We start from the raw sequence: 14,445 nt of genomic DNA, 5'->3' as shown, positions 1-14,445 counted from the left end.
TCTGTAGAAATTGGTTGCCACATTCCCGACATTGAAAGTGACGATACTTCATCGTTATGAAGTGTTTGTGACATTCTATGGATCTGAAAACTAAATAGAATTCTATACAAATACGAGAGAGCCTATTGGTACAGAGCAGGTTGTCTCAAACAGAAGTTCATTTGATAGTCTACTTTAAGTGTTCAATAACAAATATATGTTCAAAGGACACAAGGGAGAACCCATGACCCTTTTTACATTAGGCCTGTGAAGCCAAACTGCTAAATTTCTCACCGGAATGTTAACACTTCTGACAGGGCGGCACTCCCTCAGTACTGACCCTCTGACAGTGCAGCACTCCCTCAGTACTGACCCTCTGACAGTGCAGCACTCCCTCAGTACTGACCCTCTGACAGTGCAGCACTCCCTCAGTACTGACCCTCTGACAGTGCAGCACTCCCTCAGTACTGACCCTCTGACAGTGCAGCACTCCCTCAGTACTGACCCTCTGACAGTGCAGCACTCCCTCAGTACTGACCCTCTGATAGTGCAGCACTCCCTCAGTACTGACCCTCTGACAGTGCGGCGCTCCCTCAGTACTGACCCTCTGACAGTGCGGCACTCCCTCAGTACTGACCCTCTGACAGTGCAGCACTCCCTCAGCACTGACCCTCTGACAGTGCGGCACTCTCTCAGTACTGACCCTCTGACAGTGCAGCACTCCCTCAGTACTGACCCTCTAACAGTGCGGCACTCCCTCAGTACTGACCCTCTAACAGTGCAGCACTCCCTCAGTACTGACCCTCTGACAGTGCAGCACTCCCTCAGCACTGACCCTCTGACAGTGCGGCACTCTCTCAGCACTGACCCTCTGACAGTGTGGCACTCCTTCAGTACTGACTCTCTGACAGTGTGCCACTCCTTCAGTACTGACCCTCTGACAGTGTGGCACTCCCTCAGTACTGACCCTCTGACAGTGCGGCACTCCCTCAGTACTGACCCTCTGACAGTGCAGCACTCCCTCAGTACTGACCCTCTGACAGTGCAGCACTCCCTCAGTGCTGACCCTCTGACAGCGCGGCACTTCCTCGGTACTGACCCTCTGACAGTGCAGCACTCCCTCAGTACTGACCCTCTGACAGTGCAGCACTCCCTCAGTACTGACCCTCTGACAGTGCAGCACTCCCTCAGTGCTGACCCTCTGACAGCGCGGCACTTCCTCGGTACTGACCCTCTGACAGTGTGCGGCCTCAGTACTGCACTGACATTTGGATTTTAAGCTCTGCTCACTGCTGCAACATTTGAACCCACGATGGTTTAACCCAGGTGAAAGTACAACACACTGGGAATTGTTGACGATATTGAAAAGGCCATGCAGCACACATTCTCTTATTGTGATAGTGCTTGCAGCTAAATCCTGTGTCTTGTATTGAATGCATTTCAGTGTCGCCTTATTCTGCTATCCCCTTACCAGACTTTCACTGACTTAGTTTGTGGAGTGTCAGAGAGCCCAGGCCAAATGCTGCACCCTGGACCTTACCGTATTCAAATTTATGAGTTTATTTTCAATGAATGAACCTGATGATTACAATGATCAGTATCATTTTTGACACCTGTTTCTGAAGCAGTCCATGGTTAAATGCTACAAGATGTGGGAACATTCAGGCTTGGGCCACATAAATCCCCGGCAATGACCATCTCCAGCAAGAGAGAATTGAATCATCTTCCCTTGATATTCAATGTGATTACCCACTGTCACCAGCCAATAGGTCATTATTGGCCACAATAAGTCCTGGTCACCAATCAGCTGTGACCCTACTAACCAACACTGACTCCCAGTATAACAGTGAATCAATTTTAAAATTATTCTCATTGTTTACAAATCTCTTTATGGCCTGTTCTTCACTCATCGCTAATTTCTTTAGCCTCTAAAACCCTCCAGGATCTTTGGGCTTCTCCTCTTGTGTATCTCAATTTTCATTGCTCCACCACTCATGGCCCTGTATTTGGCTGCTAGACTCCAGAATTCCTCACATTTATCCATCTCTACAACTCTCTCCTCTTCTTTGAAATGATACTTAGAAGTGCAGTAAACAGGGAAAGCTAGGTTAGCTGGTGAAATATCTGGACATGACATTCAGTGCATAAAAGCATGAGGTGATACATTTTGTTAAGGATGAGAAAAGAGAAGACAAGGAATGGAAGGGCAGTAGGATCAAGGGGAATTATGCACAAATCATTGAAGGTGGCAGGATGGCATTGTTCTCACTCAACAAGCTACCATTTGGATCATATCTGCCGCAAATGTGCTTAAAGAGTAAGTACATTGTAACCTCACATACCAACCACTCCATATCTGTCAACTTCTAAAGTACAATTTAGAGAGTAATAGATTTTCATGCTGAGATCTTTAAATTAAACTGAGTCTGTCACTATGATATAGAAATAGGATGTTATACAGTTCTGTGTAAGATTAGGTTTGTCCATTGTTATGTTGGTTTGAAATATAGATCTGTTTCTGACCATATTTTTCAGTGCATATAAAGCAAGAACACATTGTGTCTTCTCTATCGTTTCGCCTTTCCATTGATTCGAAACAGTGAACATGATGCGCTTTTCCATCCCGGTTTGTTCTGATAACTTTTCAAACTAAGAGAAAAAAGAGTCAGGTTTTAATACAGTGATTATAAACTAGTCAAGGTCATTGTATTTTCCAAATCAGAAATCTGACCAACCTTGTCTAAGAAATTTGATTAATTGGCCATTTATCTTCTTGCCGCTTGAGGGAGCTTGCTCTGCACAAATTGGCTGCCATATTTCTCATGTTACAATAGCCGCTACATTTCATAGTTGTGAAGCACTTTGGGAGAACATGAGGTTGTGAAATATTATATTAATCAAAGCCTATGCCAATACATGGGAACCTATTTGTGCACAGCAAGCTCCTACAAACAATAGTTAAATAAAATGTCTGATAATCTGCATTAGATATTGATTGCTGGATAACTGTTTCCCAGGATATAGGATAGAACTCCCTTGCTCTTCTTCAAAATAGCGATAAAGTTTTCAGTTAGTACGCAATAGATGAATTGTGGTCAGTCAGCCCACAATCAAGTGACAGATGCCACCCAAAACAATTTCTATAGATACCTCATAAATGCACACCCCCCACCAGAAGCTTGTCACGCTGTGAGTCAAATGACTTCACTGGAACTCTGTCTTCCACGCAACGATTTCCTATCTCTGCTCTCAAAGAACATGCCTTGGAATCTTCTCCCAAATGATGGTTTCTCTTGAATATCTCCACCAAGGATCCACCTCCAGGGTTTCAACCTCATAGAGTCATAGAGGTTTACAGCATGAAAACAGGTCCTTTGGCCCAACTTGTCCATTCCGCCCCTTTAAGCTAGTCCCAATTGCCCGCGTTTGGCCCATATACCTCGATAGCCATCTTACCCATGTAACTGTTTAAACGTTTTTTAAAAGACAAAATTGTACCTGCCTCTACTATTACCTCTGGCAGCTTGTTCCAGACACTCACCACCCTCTGCCCCTCTGAACCCTTTTGTATCTCTCCCCTCTCATCTCCTCCCAGTGTTTCCCTGCCCTGTAGCGCCACGTGTATTCAAGCTTCACCTTCTACATAATCTCTCAGATACCATGTCATGCCAACAGAACACCTCTTCTTCACAGGCCTGTAATAAAGAGTTGCAAACCTTTGGGCCTCCTTGCATCTCTGCCTTCTCACAAGCCCACGTGCACATTGCTTTCTGCTCCCCTCTGTGACCTCTCTGTTACTCGGAAATGGCTTAGTTTCTTATACCCTGTGTTTGCTTTAACCATAGAACCATAGAAATAATACAGCACAGAAGGGGGACATTCGGCCCATCTTGTCCATGCAGACCCAAAGACACCAGGTGCCCTTTCTAAACCCATCTTCCTGCATACAGCCATAGGCTTAGAGCTTACTGCACTTAAGGTGCAGGTCCAGGTACTTTTAAAAAGAGTTTAGGGTCTCTGCCTCCACCACCAACTCAAGCAGCAAATTCCAGACACCCACCACCATCTGCGTAAAAACGTTCTTCCTCATGTCCCTCTAATCCTTCTGTCATTTAGTTTGAATCTGTGACCCCTGGTTTTTGATTTTTCTGCCAAGGGAAACAGGTTCCTCCTGTGTATTCTATTTCTACTCTCCAGGGCAATTACATCCTTCCTGTAATGTGGTGACCAGAACTGCACTCCATACTCCAGTTGTGGCCTCAACAGTATCTTATTCAGTTCCACCATTATATCCCTACTTTTGTATTCTACACCTCTGCCAATGAAGGAGAGCATTCTATATGCCTTCTTTTACAACTTTATCTACCTGTACTGCTACCTTTGAAGACCTGTGCACTTGCAAGCCAAGATCTCTTACTTCATCTACCCCTCTCAGTGTATTCTCAACTATTGTGTATTCCCTTTTATTGTTTGACCTCCCTAAATCCATTTCCTCACAGTCATCGGAGTTGAGCTCCATCTGCCACTTTCCTGCCCACTTGTGTTAGCTGCAAATTTCCCAATTGTGCCCCCAGTGTTCAAGTCCAAAACATTAACATATAAAACAAACAGCAGGGGTCCCAACACCAAACCCTGTGAAACATGACTTGAAACAACTTTCCATTTGCAAGGGCAGCCATCAACCTTAGTTTCCAGTTACTATGCCAACTTTGGATCCAATTTGTCACATTATCCTGTATCCCTTGGGCTTTTAATTTTTTGACCAGTCTGCCATGTGGTACCTTGTCGAATGCCTTACTAAGATCCATGTGGACAACATCCACTGCACTATTCTCATCAATCCTCCTTGTCGAAGAATTCAGTGAAATTTGTAAGTCATGACCTTCCCTTAAAGCCATGCCGGCTCTCCCTAACTGGTTCATGGCTTTCTAAGCGACAGTTATCCGATCTCTCAAGATCGATTCTAATAATTTGCCCATCAGCAAAGTAAGACCAACTGGCCTATAATTGTTTGGCATTTCCTTCATACCCTTTTTAAACAACAAACCACATTTGCATTCCTCCAGTCCTCCAGAACCTCACCTGTGGCTAGTGAAGATTGGAAAATAATCTTCAGAGTATCTGCTATTTCCTTCCTGACCTCCTTCAACATCTTAGGGACAATCCATCTGGCTCTGACAACTTACCTACTTTCATGGATTCCAGCTCCTCTAACACTTCCTCTCTCATTATGATTATTTTATCCAATATTTCACACTGTTCCTCTTGGATTACTATATCCACATCATCCCTTTCCTTTGTGAATGTGGAGAGAAAAAATTAATTTAAAACTCTTCCTATATCCTTTGCATCTTTACATTCCTTCTTCATCTCTGATAAGTTTCACTTCTTCCTTAATTATCCTTTTGCTCTATACTGGGAAAACATCTTTGGATATTCCTTAATCTTACTTGCTAATATTTTTTCATGCCCTCGCTTTGATTTCCTTATTTCTTCTTTTTTAGTTGATCCCTGTACTTTCTATACTCCTCGAGGCAATCTTCAGCATTGAGGTTTTGTGACTATCATAAGCTTTCTTTTTCTGTTTAATCACTTCCTGTATTTTTAGAGTGGTAAAACCTCGTTAAATTGCAGGCATTTTTTAAAGTGAAACTAAACCTGAGTCTTCTTAACACACAACTCCGGAAATATAAATGAAGCTTAAAGTTTAAGTTCGAGCACTGATCCTTGGGGCACACCACTCTGAAAAAGACCCATTTATGCCACACTCTACTTCCTGTTAGCCAGTCAATCTTCTCTCCATATCAATAATGTACCATGCTTTTATTATCCGCAATAACCTTTGATGTGGCTCTAAATGGGCAACCATTATCAAATGCGTTCTTGAAATCAAAGTATAGTACATCAACAGGTAACCTTTATCCACAACATGTGTTACTTCCTCAAAAAAGCCTAATATGTTTGTTAAACATGATTTCCCTTTCACAAAAACCATGTAGATTCTGCCTGATTTCTGTGAGCTTATCCATGTGCCCTGCTACAGCTTCTTTCATAATATTCGAACATGTTCTCTATGATAGGTGTTACATTAACTGGCCTGTAGTTTCCCACTTTCTATGTCCCTGCCTTTTGGAATAATGGCGTTACATTTGATATGTTCCAGTCACATGGGACCTTCCACAAATCTAGTGAGTTTTGGAAAATTAAAAAGAGTGCATCAACTATCTCAGTAGCCACTTCTTTTAAGACCTTGGGGTAAAGTCTATCAGGACCCAGGCTCCTGTCAGCCTGTAACTCCAACACTTTACTCGGTAACACTTCTCTGAAGACTAGTTTTCCTGAGTTCCTCCCTCCCTTCCATTTCCTGTTTTATAGTTTCTGGGATGTCACTTATATCCTCAAGAGTGAAGACTGATGCAAAATATCTATTCAATTCATCTGCCATCTCTTTGTTTTCCATTATCAATTCTCCAGACCATTTTCTTTTGGATTAGCAGTCTCTTTATTAACTCATTTAATCAAAAGAATTATAGAAACTCTTATGATCAGCTTTTATTTTCTGATGTGGAGATGCTGGCGTTGGACTGGGGTGGGCTCAGTAAGAAGTCTCACAACACTAGGTTAAAGTCCAACAGGTTTATTTGGTATCATTAGCTTTTGGAGTGCTGCTCCTTCATCAGGTGAGTGGAGATTGACAGCACCCCGAAAGCTCATGATTCCAAATAAACCTGGTGGACTTTAACCTGGTGTTGTGAGACTCCTTACTTTATATTTCTGGACAGCTCCCAAAGTTTTCCCTCCTTATTAATCCTTTAGTCATCTTTTGCTATTATATTTCGCCCAATCTTCTGACCTTTCATCTTTGCACAATTGTATGCTTTTTTATTTAAGTTTGACTATCTTTCACCTTTTTAGTTAACCATGGATGGTGTGTCTGCCCCTTGGACTTTTTTTTTTACTCGTTGGAGTGTGTCTATTTTTCATATTCTGAAATATCACTTTAAATGTTTGCCGTTGAATCTCTGTTGACCTATCACTTAACCTAATTTTCCAATTCTCTTCAGCCAGCTCTGCTTTCATGCCCTCATCATTTTTAAAAATATCATTTACAGGATGTGGTCATTGATGGCTAGCATTTATTACTCATCCCTAATTGCCCCTTGAGAAGGTGGTGGTGAGCTGCCTTTCTGAATCGCTGCAGTCCATGTGGTGTAGGTACACTGATAGCACTGTTGGGGAGGGAGTTCCAGCGACAGTAAGGGAAAGGCAATATATTTCCAAGTCAGGATGAGGAGTGACTTGGTGGTGTTCCCAGGTATCTGCTACCCTTGTCCTTCTAGATGGTAGTGGTCATGGTTTTGGAAGGTGCTGCCTAAGGAGCCTTGGTGAGTTGCTGCAGTGCATCTTGTAGACGGTACACACGGCTGCTACTGTGCATCAATGGTGGAGGGAGTGAATGTTTGTGGAAGGGGTGCCAAACAAGTGGGCTGCTTTGCCCTGGATGGTGTTGAGCTTCTTGAGAGCTGCACTCATCCAGGCAAGTGGGTTGCAATTCCATCACACTCCTGACTTGTGCTTTGTAGATGATGGACAGGCTTTGGAGAGTCAGGAGGTGAGTTACCTGCCACAGGATTCATAGCCACTGACCTGCTCCTGCAACTACAGTGTTTATATGGCTAGTCCAGTTCGGTTTCTGGTCAATAGTAACCGCCGCCACCGCCCCCCCCCCCCCCCTCCCCACCCCCTCCCGCCAGGATGTTGATAGTGGGGGATTTAGTGATGGTAATGCCATTGAATGCCAAGGGGTGATGATTACATTCTCTCTTGTTGGAGATGGGCATTACCTGTGTTGTGTGAATGTTACTTGCCACTTATTAACGCAAGCCTGGATGTTGCCCATGTCTTGCTGCATTTGGACATGAGCTGCTTCAGTACTTTATTTAAGTTTAAAAACATAGATCTGCATATTCTGCACTCCCGCCTGTGGAAGTTTTTCCTGTGGCAGAGACAGCTTGCCATTGGCCAGCAATGGGATCTTCCTGTTTTGCCAAAGCAATGATGTTTTCTATGATTCTTCAGCCATGCCTCCGAGGAACTCACAGCAACGGGAGAGGGGGGTGATTGTTGACGACGACGGAACCAGTTAGAAAATGTCCCAGGGTTATTGTCATGCCTTTATGATAAGTTCTAATTGTTTCTTCCTTTTTACTGCATCTGACCATGTGTTTACTGCCAGGGGGCCTGTACGAGATTCTCACAGGTGACTTCTTGCCTTTACCATTTCTGATCTCTAATTAAACCATTCCCACATCCCCTTCCTAAATTTAGGATATTCTTCTCTCTTATGCTAATACCAAGATTAACTAGCAGAGCCATTCCTCCACCATTTCCTCACTTCCCATCCTCCCTATACCCTTCACTATTCAGGTCTCAATCCATGTCTTCCTGCAACCAGGTCTCTATAATGACTATCAAATCATACTTATTTTTCTCTGTGTGCCTTCATCTGTTGTTTTGGATGGTTTGTGCGTTTAGATGCAGAACCCATTGTTTTTTTCATTTTATTCTTTTTATAACCTCTAGTCCCATCTTTTCTGTTAGATTTGTGCTCTCTATGGCTTCCTGTCATGGTCTGCTTTTAATTTCCCACATTAGTACCTTTCTCTCTTGCCCTGTCTCTACTCTTTCTTTAACCACATCTTCCCAAATTTGATTCCTTGCTCCCACCACCTAGTTTAAAATCATCTCTATTTCTTTAGTTATGCGACTCGCAAGAACACTGGTCCCAATGATGCAGATCCCACTTTCCCCAGTATCGGTGCCAGTGTCTCACAAACCAGAACTTAGTTTTCCCACACCATGCCTTCATCTCTCTAATCTGATTTGTCCAATGCCAATTTGAATGTGGCTCAAATAACAATCCAGAAATTTTGACCTTTGAGGTTCTGCTTTATTTGGTGTCTAGCTCCTCATACTGACTATGCAGAACCTCCTTCCTTGTTCTACCTACATGTACCTACCTACATGTAGGTAGCCACCATGTAGGTTGCTCCTTACATAGAAACATAGAAACCCTACAGTGCAGAAGGAGGCCATTCGGCCCATCGAGTCTGCACCGACCACAATCCCACCCAGGCCCTACCCCCACACATGGACCATGACCTCTAGATTCTTCCCACTTTCCACTTCAAGTTCCTCTCCAGCTTTGAGCAAATGTCCTGAACCCTGGCACCAGGCGGGTAACACAGCCACCTCTACTCTCACTCTTTGCTGAAGAGAATGATATCAACCTCTGACTATACTGTTCCCCACTCCACTGCATTCCTTGTAAAAACCTTGCTTGATTGGCTTCCTGTACCACATTGTCATAGCCAGTTGGCTCAGTTACCCTGCAACCCACTTTGAAAAAAGGTGAAAAATCCTCAAACCTGTTGGATAACTGCAAGAATCAAAATGTTTCTGTCTTCTGGGTCCCTTTACCTGCCTGACGTGAAGTCACACCCTCCTGACCCTGACCATTGACCAAATACTAATGGGCGCAACTGCCTCCGAGAATAAAATGTTGAGGTAATTTTCCCCCTTCCTATGCAGCCATGTCTGCTGCTGCAATTACTTACTGCCGATGTGTTCGCCCTAGGTCACACTGGTATCCAGAGCTCCCAAATCCTGCAATCGCAGCACATCCTGCTCTGATATTTCTAATATATGTTAATTAATTAATGATTGCTAATTAATCAATTTATAATAAATTAAACATCCACCTGCCTCTACTTCTTGGCACTGCCAGTAAACTTTACGATACAGATGAAACAAAGATATACATGTTAGGTGGATTGGCCATACAAAATTGCCCCTTAGTGTCCCAAGATGTGTTGGTTAAGAAGATTAGCGGGTTAAATGTGTGGGGTGGGCTTGGATAAGATGCTGTGTTGGAGGGTTGGTACAGACTTGATAGGCTGAATGGCCTCTTTCTGCACTGTAGGGGCTCTATATAGTACTCACAATGCTGGTAAAACTTACTGGCCTGAAATTTACCGCCTCGCCCGCCACAGAATCGGAACGGGCAAGGGGCGGACAATGTAAATGTCCGTTGACCTCGGATGGGATTTTACGGTTTCGGGATGAGTGGGGCTGTAAAATCCTGCCCACTGTTTCTATTAACATCCATCACTAAGCTGCTCCTTCTGCTGCACTAAAGTGGAAATCTAAAACTGGAGGCGGAAAAAGAGAAGGAAAAAGCACCTCCTCCCCACCCTTCACTGAATTCCCCATTCAGCACAATTAACATCTTGCAGCAAAACTTACCTAAAGTACCTCTTTCTCCCTGAACTAATTGTCAATTTTAATCAAATTCCCAAATACGCCCACTTGGTCTCTGTCTCATTCAGGCCAAAGTCTTCCCTCACTGGCACCACCACGTGTAACTTCCCCACCAATTTGCACACCGTCCAGGGTTCAGGACATTTGGAAACATATGCTGCTCGGTCAATAATCTGGAATTTCTCCTTAATAGCTCTGTGAGTGCACAAAAACCACAGGTACTGCAACGGTTCAAGGTGGCAGATCACCAGCACCTTTTCAAGGGCAACAAAGGGTTGGAGGTAAATTTTGCCCTTGCCAGTGATACCCACTTCCTGAAGACAATTCTTTTAAAATTGTATTGATGCCAATTCTACCTGAATTTACAAATTAAATCATTGCCATTACCTTCTCTTGCAGTCTTTTAAATTCATAAATGTGATGATAGTCACTCTCTGATATTCCTAAATTGTCACAGTTGGTTCCAATCACAAACCTGCAAATATCTGAAAATGACCATTTAATGAACAAACGAGTATCATGCATGAAAATAAACATGAGATCAGCAGAAAGCAAAAAGAGAGACTCACTTTTCTCTGTCACAAGAGTTTTTAGATTCTGAAACTGCTGCATTGTAATCAGACTGAGGTTGTCCATGCTAAAGGTGTTAAAAATGAATGCGACTGCGTGAATTACATTTTCTGGAACGACTGGATTTTTAGCACCATCTGAATCTGGATTGAAATCCTTCAACTAAATTAGAGAAAAGTGAATGTTATACAAATTTCTACCAAGAGCATAAAATTTCACAATTATTCAGCACGAAGGTAAATAGAACATAGAACATAGAACAGTACAGCACAGAACAGGCCCTTCGGCCCACGATGTTGTGCCGAGCTTTATCTGAAACCAAGATCAAGCTATCCCACTCCCTATCATCCTGGTGTGCTCCATGTGCCTATCCAATAACCATGCTTACAGTCATGGCCCATTCACCTCATCTCCAATTCTACTGACATCAAGATTGGCCCCTATCACTGTAATCTTCTTTCTCTGTCAATTCTAACTGTATCTCTTCATCTCATGATTTCTGTACTTTTTTTCTGTTCAATTTCCTTCCTCCTTACATTATTGCTGGGTTCCTTTGGACTGGATTTTAATGGATGGGTCCAGGTCTGGAAGTCCTGCCCATAATTCTAACAGATCCAATTTTTATCTTTAGGGGAAAGGGGGTGAAATTGAATTGTACAGGTGGGAATCCTAAACTCAGCAGGCCATCTCAACTCAGTGCTGCATTGAAATAGACCCAATTTTCATTGAAGTAAGGGTTTTACCCAGCAGCGTGAATTTATTCTGGAGATGTAAATTCTCATGAAAAGTGGACAAGTTATTGAAAACTGCCAAGGTGTGAAGTTATTTGAATCCCCGACACTTTAGAAAAAGAAAAGAAAGGCTGCATAAGTCAGTGAGAGTTGAAAAAAATCTTTTTTAACAGTTGCAATTGCTGTTGGTGGAGAGTATTGCAAGGGTTAGCATCGTGGCATCATTTAAGGTTGACTGCTTTCTGCAACCTACAATTATCCCAGCAGGGGTTTATAAGTTTACAGTTTGACTGACAGCCCAAACAGGATATAAAAGGAATAGCTGTCTTGAATGTGGGGTAAGAAGTACGAGTATATTTGTTTTGACAAGGAATTAAGTATTTAAGGGTTTATTAAAGTTGTGAATGGGCATCAAAGAATGGGGGTATATTTTTATAATACAGAAGATCCTCACATAAGTTGTGGCAGTGCTCCTGAAAATTGTGACTTTAAGTAAAATTACTTTCAGTGAATCATAGGATGCCAAAGGAATCAGTATTGAAGACAGAGCCAGGTTCTTTTAGACATTTCACACCAGAAACATGTTGAAAAACCGTAATATACAAGTGCAGGATTATGCATTTCTACTTGAAATAATTTACAGAATAAAATAATTCATAATAAAAAATGCACAAACCACAATTTAGATGAATGAGCCTCGATCCACTGTCACAAGTTCTTTGATGCAGCTACCAGCTGTCATCTCAGAATCACGTGCACTGCAAAACTTTTGTCTCCTTATGGAGCCCAGGAATTTACACAGGCAAAGCCAACAGCGAAGACAGGAGTGCAGCGATCACCAAGAAAAGAGAAACTGACCCCAGAGCTTAAGCTAAAAAAAAGAGGGTGGGTGGTAATGCCCAGGTGGAGATTTGAGGCTGGAGACTTAAGTGTAGGAGGCAAGGCCTCCGACATGATGATCAGGGACAGGAAGCAAGGCCTAGATGCCAGGACAGGAAGGGACAATCAGAAGCAGGAGTGGCACCGGAGGAGAGAGTGGCAGAGGGCAGGAGTAGAGGGCAAGTGAGAAAGGTCATATGAGCAGGCATGCCACAGAAGAGGAAATCTGTATCAATCTGTCTGCCCCAGGGGGCTGTTTCTCTATTAGTTGGATCCTGTGTGTTACTCTTGGACTATTCTCTATGTTTCAGTTACTCTGTTCCTGTTTGTTACTCTTGGACTATTCTCTATGTTTCAGTTACTCTGTTCCTGTTTGTTACTCTTGGACTATTCTCTATGTTTCAGTTACTCTGTTCCTGTGTGTTACTCTGTTCCTGTGTGTTACTCTTGGACTGTTCTCTGTGTTTCAGTTACTCTGTTCCTGTGTGTTACTCTTGGACTGTTCTCTGTGTTTCAGTTACTCTGTTCCTGTGTGTTATTGTATGAGTATTTTTCCACACTACTGAACCTACCTCAATTCAGAGTAGCAGGATGGAGGGGACTATTTCATCACCAAATATGTAACCAAGATGGATTGGCTATGATCAATTGGCCCTTAATGTCCAAAGATGTTCAGGTTAAGTAAATTAACCATGACCATTGCTTGGGGGGAATGGGTCTGGGTAGTGTGTTCTTTTGGAGGGTCAGTGCAGACTTGATGGTGCGAATGGCTGCCTTCCACACTATAGAGATTCTGTGGGTTGATATAGTGCCCGTCATGAACACAGGGGGCCCGATTTTACCATTGTGTCGTGCCCGTTTACGGGTGCGAAAACGTTGTAATGTCAGGTGTGAGGCCATTATCGCAATCCGCACCCGCGCAGATTGCCACTTTACCGAAACCCGGGAATGGCGGCGATTCGATTCGCGCCCAAAATGGGCGCAACGGCGATTTAAATGCATTTGCATACATTTAAATTGAATGAATGAACTGCCCGCCCAACTTTATCAGCATTTCCGCCTTTACCACCGCGTTTGCCAATCTGGAACCGCGCCGTAATGGACCTGCTGAATAAAAGTCTGAATCGGGCGCTCCAGCTGCTGAAGAGCGCATTCAGTGTTTCCAACGGCTCTCTGACTCAGATCAGTGGTGGGGGGCGGGGGGGGGAGTAGGGAGGCAGGCCAGATCATTGTCTGGTTGTAGGGGAGTGGAGGGGGGTGAGGCCAGATCATTGTCTGGTTGGGGGTGGGGGAGGAGGAGGAGGAGGGTCAGATGTATCTCTGGTTGCCGGGGGGGGGGGGGGGGGGGGGGAGGGGAGGAGGGCTGATCGTTGTCTGGTGGGGAGGGAGGAAGAGGCCGGTCAGATGTTCAAAGAACAAAGAACAGAACAGCATAGGAAACAGGCCCTTCGGCCCTCCAAGCCTGTGCCGCTCCTTGGTCCAACTAGACCATTCGTTTGTATCCCTCCATTCCTAGGCTGCTCATGTGACTATCCAGGTCAGTCTTAAACGATGTCAGCGTGCCTGCCTCCACCACCCTACTTGGCAGCGCATTCCAGGCCCCCACCACCCTCTGTGTAAAAAACATCCCTCTGATATCTGAGTTATACTTCGCCCCTCTCACCTTGAGCCCGTGACCCCTCATGATCGTCACCTCCGACCTGGGAAAAAGCTTCCCATTGTTCACCCTATCTATACCCTTCATAATTTTGTGCACCTCTATTAGGTCTCCCCTCATTCTCCGTCTTTCCAGGGAGAACAAGCCCAGTTTACCCAACCTCTCCTCATAGCTAAGGCAACATCCTAGTAAACCTTCTCTGTGCTCTCTCTAACGCCTCCACGTCCTTCTGGTTGTGCGGCGACCAGAACTGGACGCAGTACTCCAAATGTGGCCTAACTTGCGTTCTATACAGCTGCAACATCAGAC

General features: G+C 43.9%; 1 protein-coding gene across 1 annotated transcript in view; it reads right to left on the bottom strand.

The window, feature by feature from the left end:
* The window catches only part of LOC144508205 (uncharacterized), a 58,915-nt gene that overhangs the window by 34,684 nt on the left and 9,786 nt on the right, over positions 1–14,445 (bottom strand). Inside the window, exons 5-7 of the mRNA XM_078236022.1 lie at positions 10,869–11,031; positions 10,687–10,784; positions 2,503–2,628 (exon numbers count right to left, since the gene is read on the bottom strand). Of these exons, the coding sequence (XP_078092148.1) occupies positions 2,503–2,628; positions 10,687–10,784; positions 10,869–11,031 (387 nt within the window). The remainder of the gene's footprint in view (positions 1–2,502; positions 2,629–10,686; positions 10,785–10,868; positions 11,032–14,445) is intronic.

Source organism: Mustelus asterias, chromosome 20 (assembly GCF_964213995.1).
Source record: "Mustelus asterias chromosome 20, sMusAst1.hap1.1, whole genome shotgun sequence".
In the NCBI taxonomy this organism is placed as follows: Eukaryota; Metazoa; Chordata; class Chondrichthyes; order Carcharhiniformes; family Triakidae; genus Mustelus; species Mustelus asterias.
This window is presented reverse-complemented; position numbering and strand designations above follow the sequence as displayed.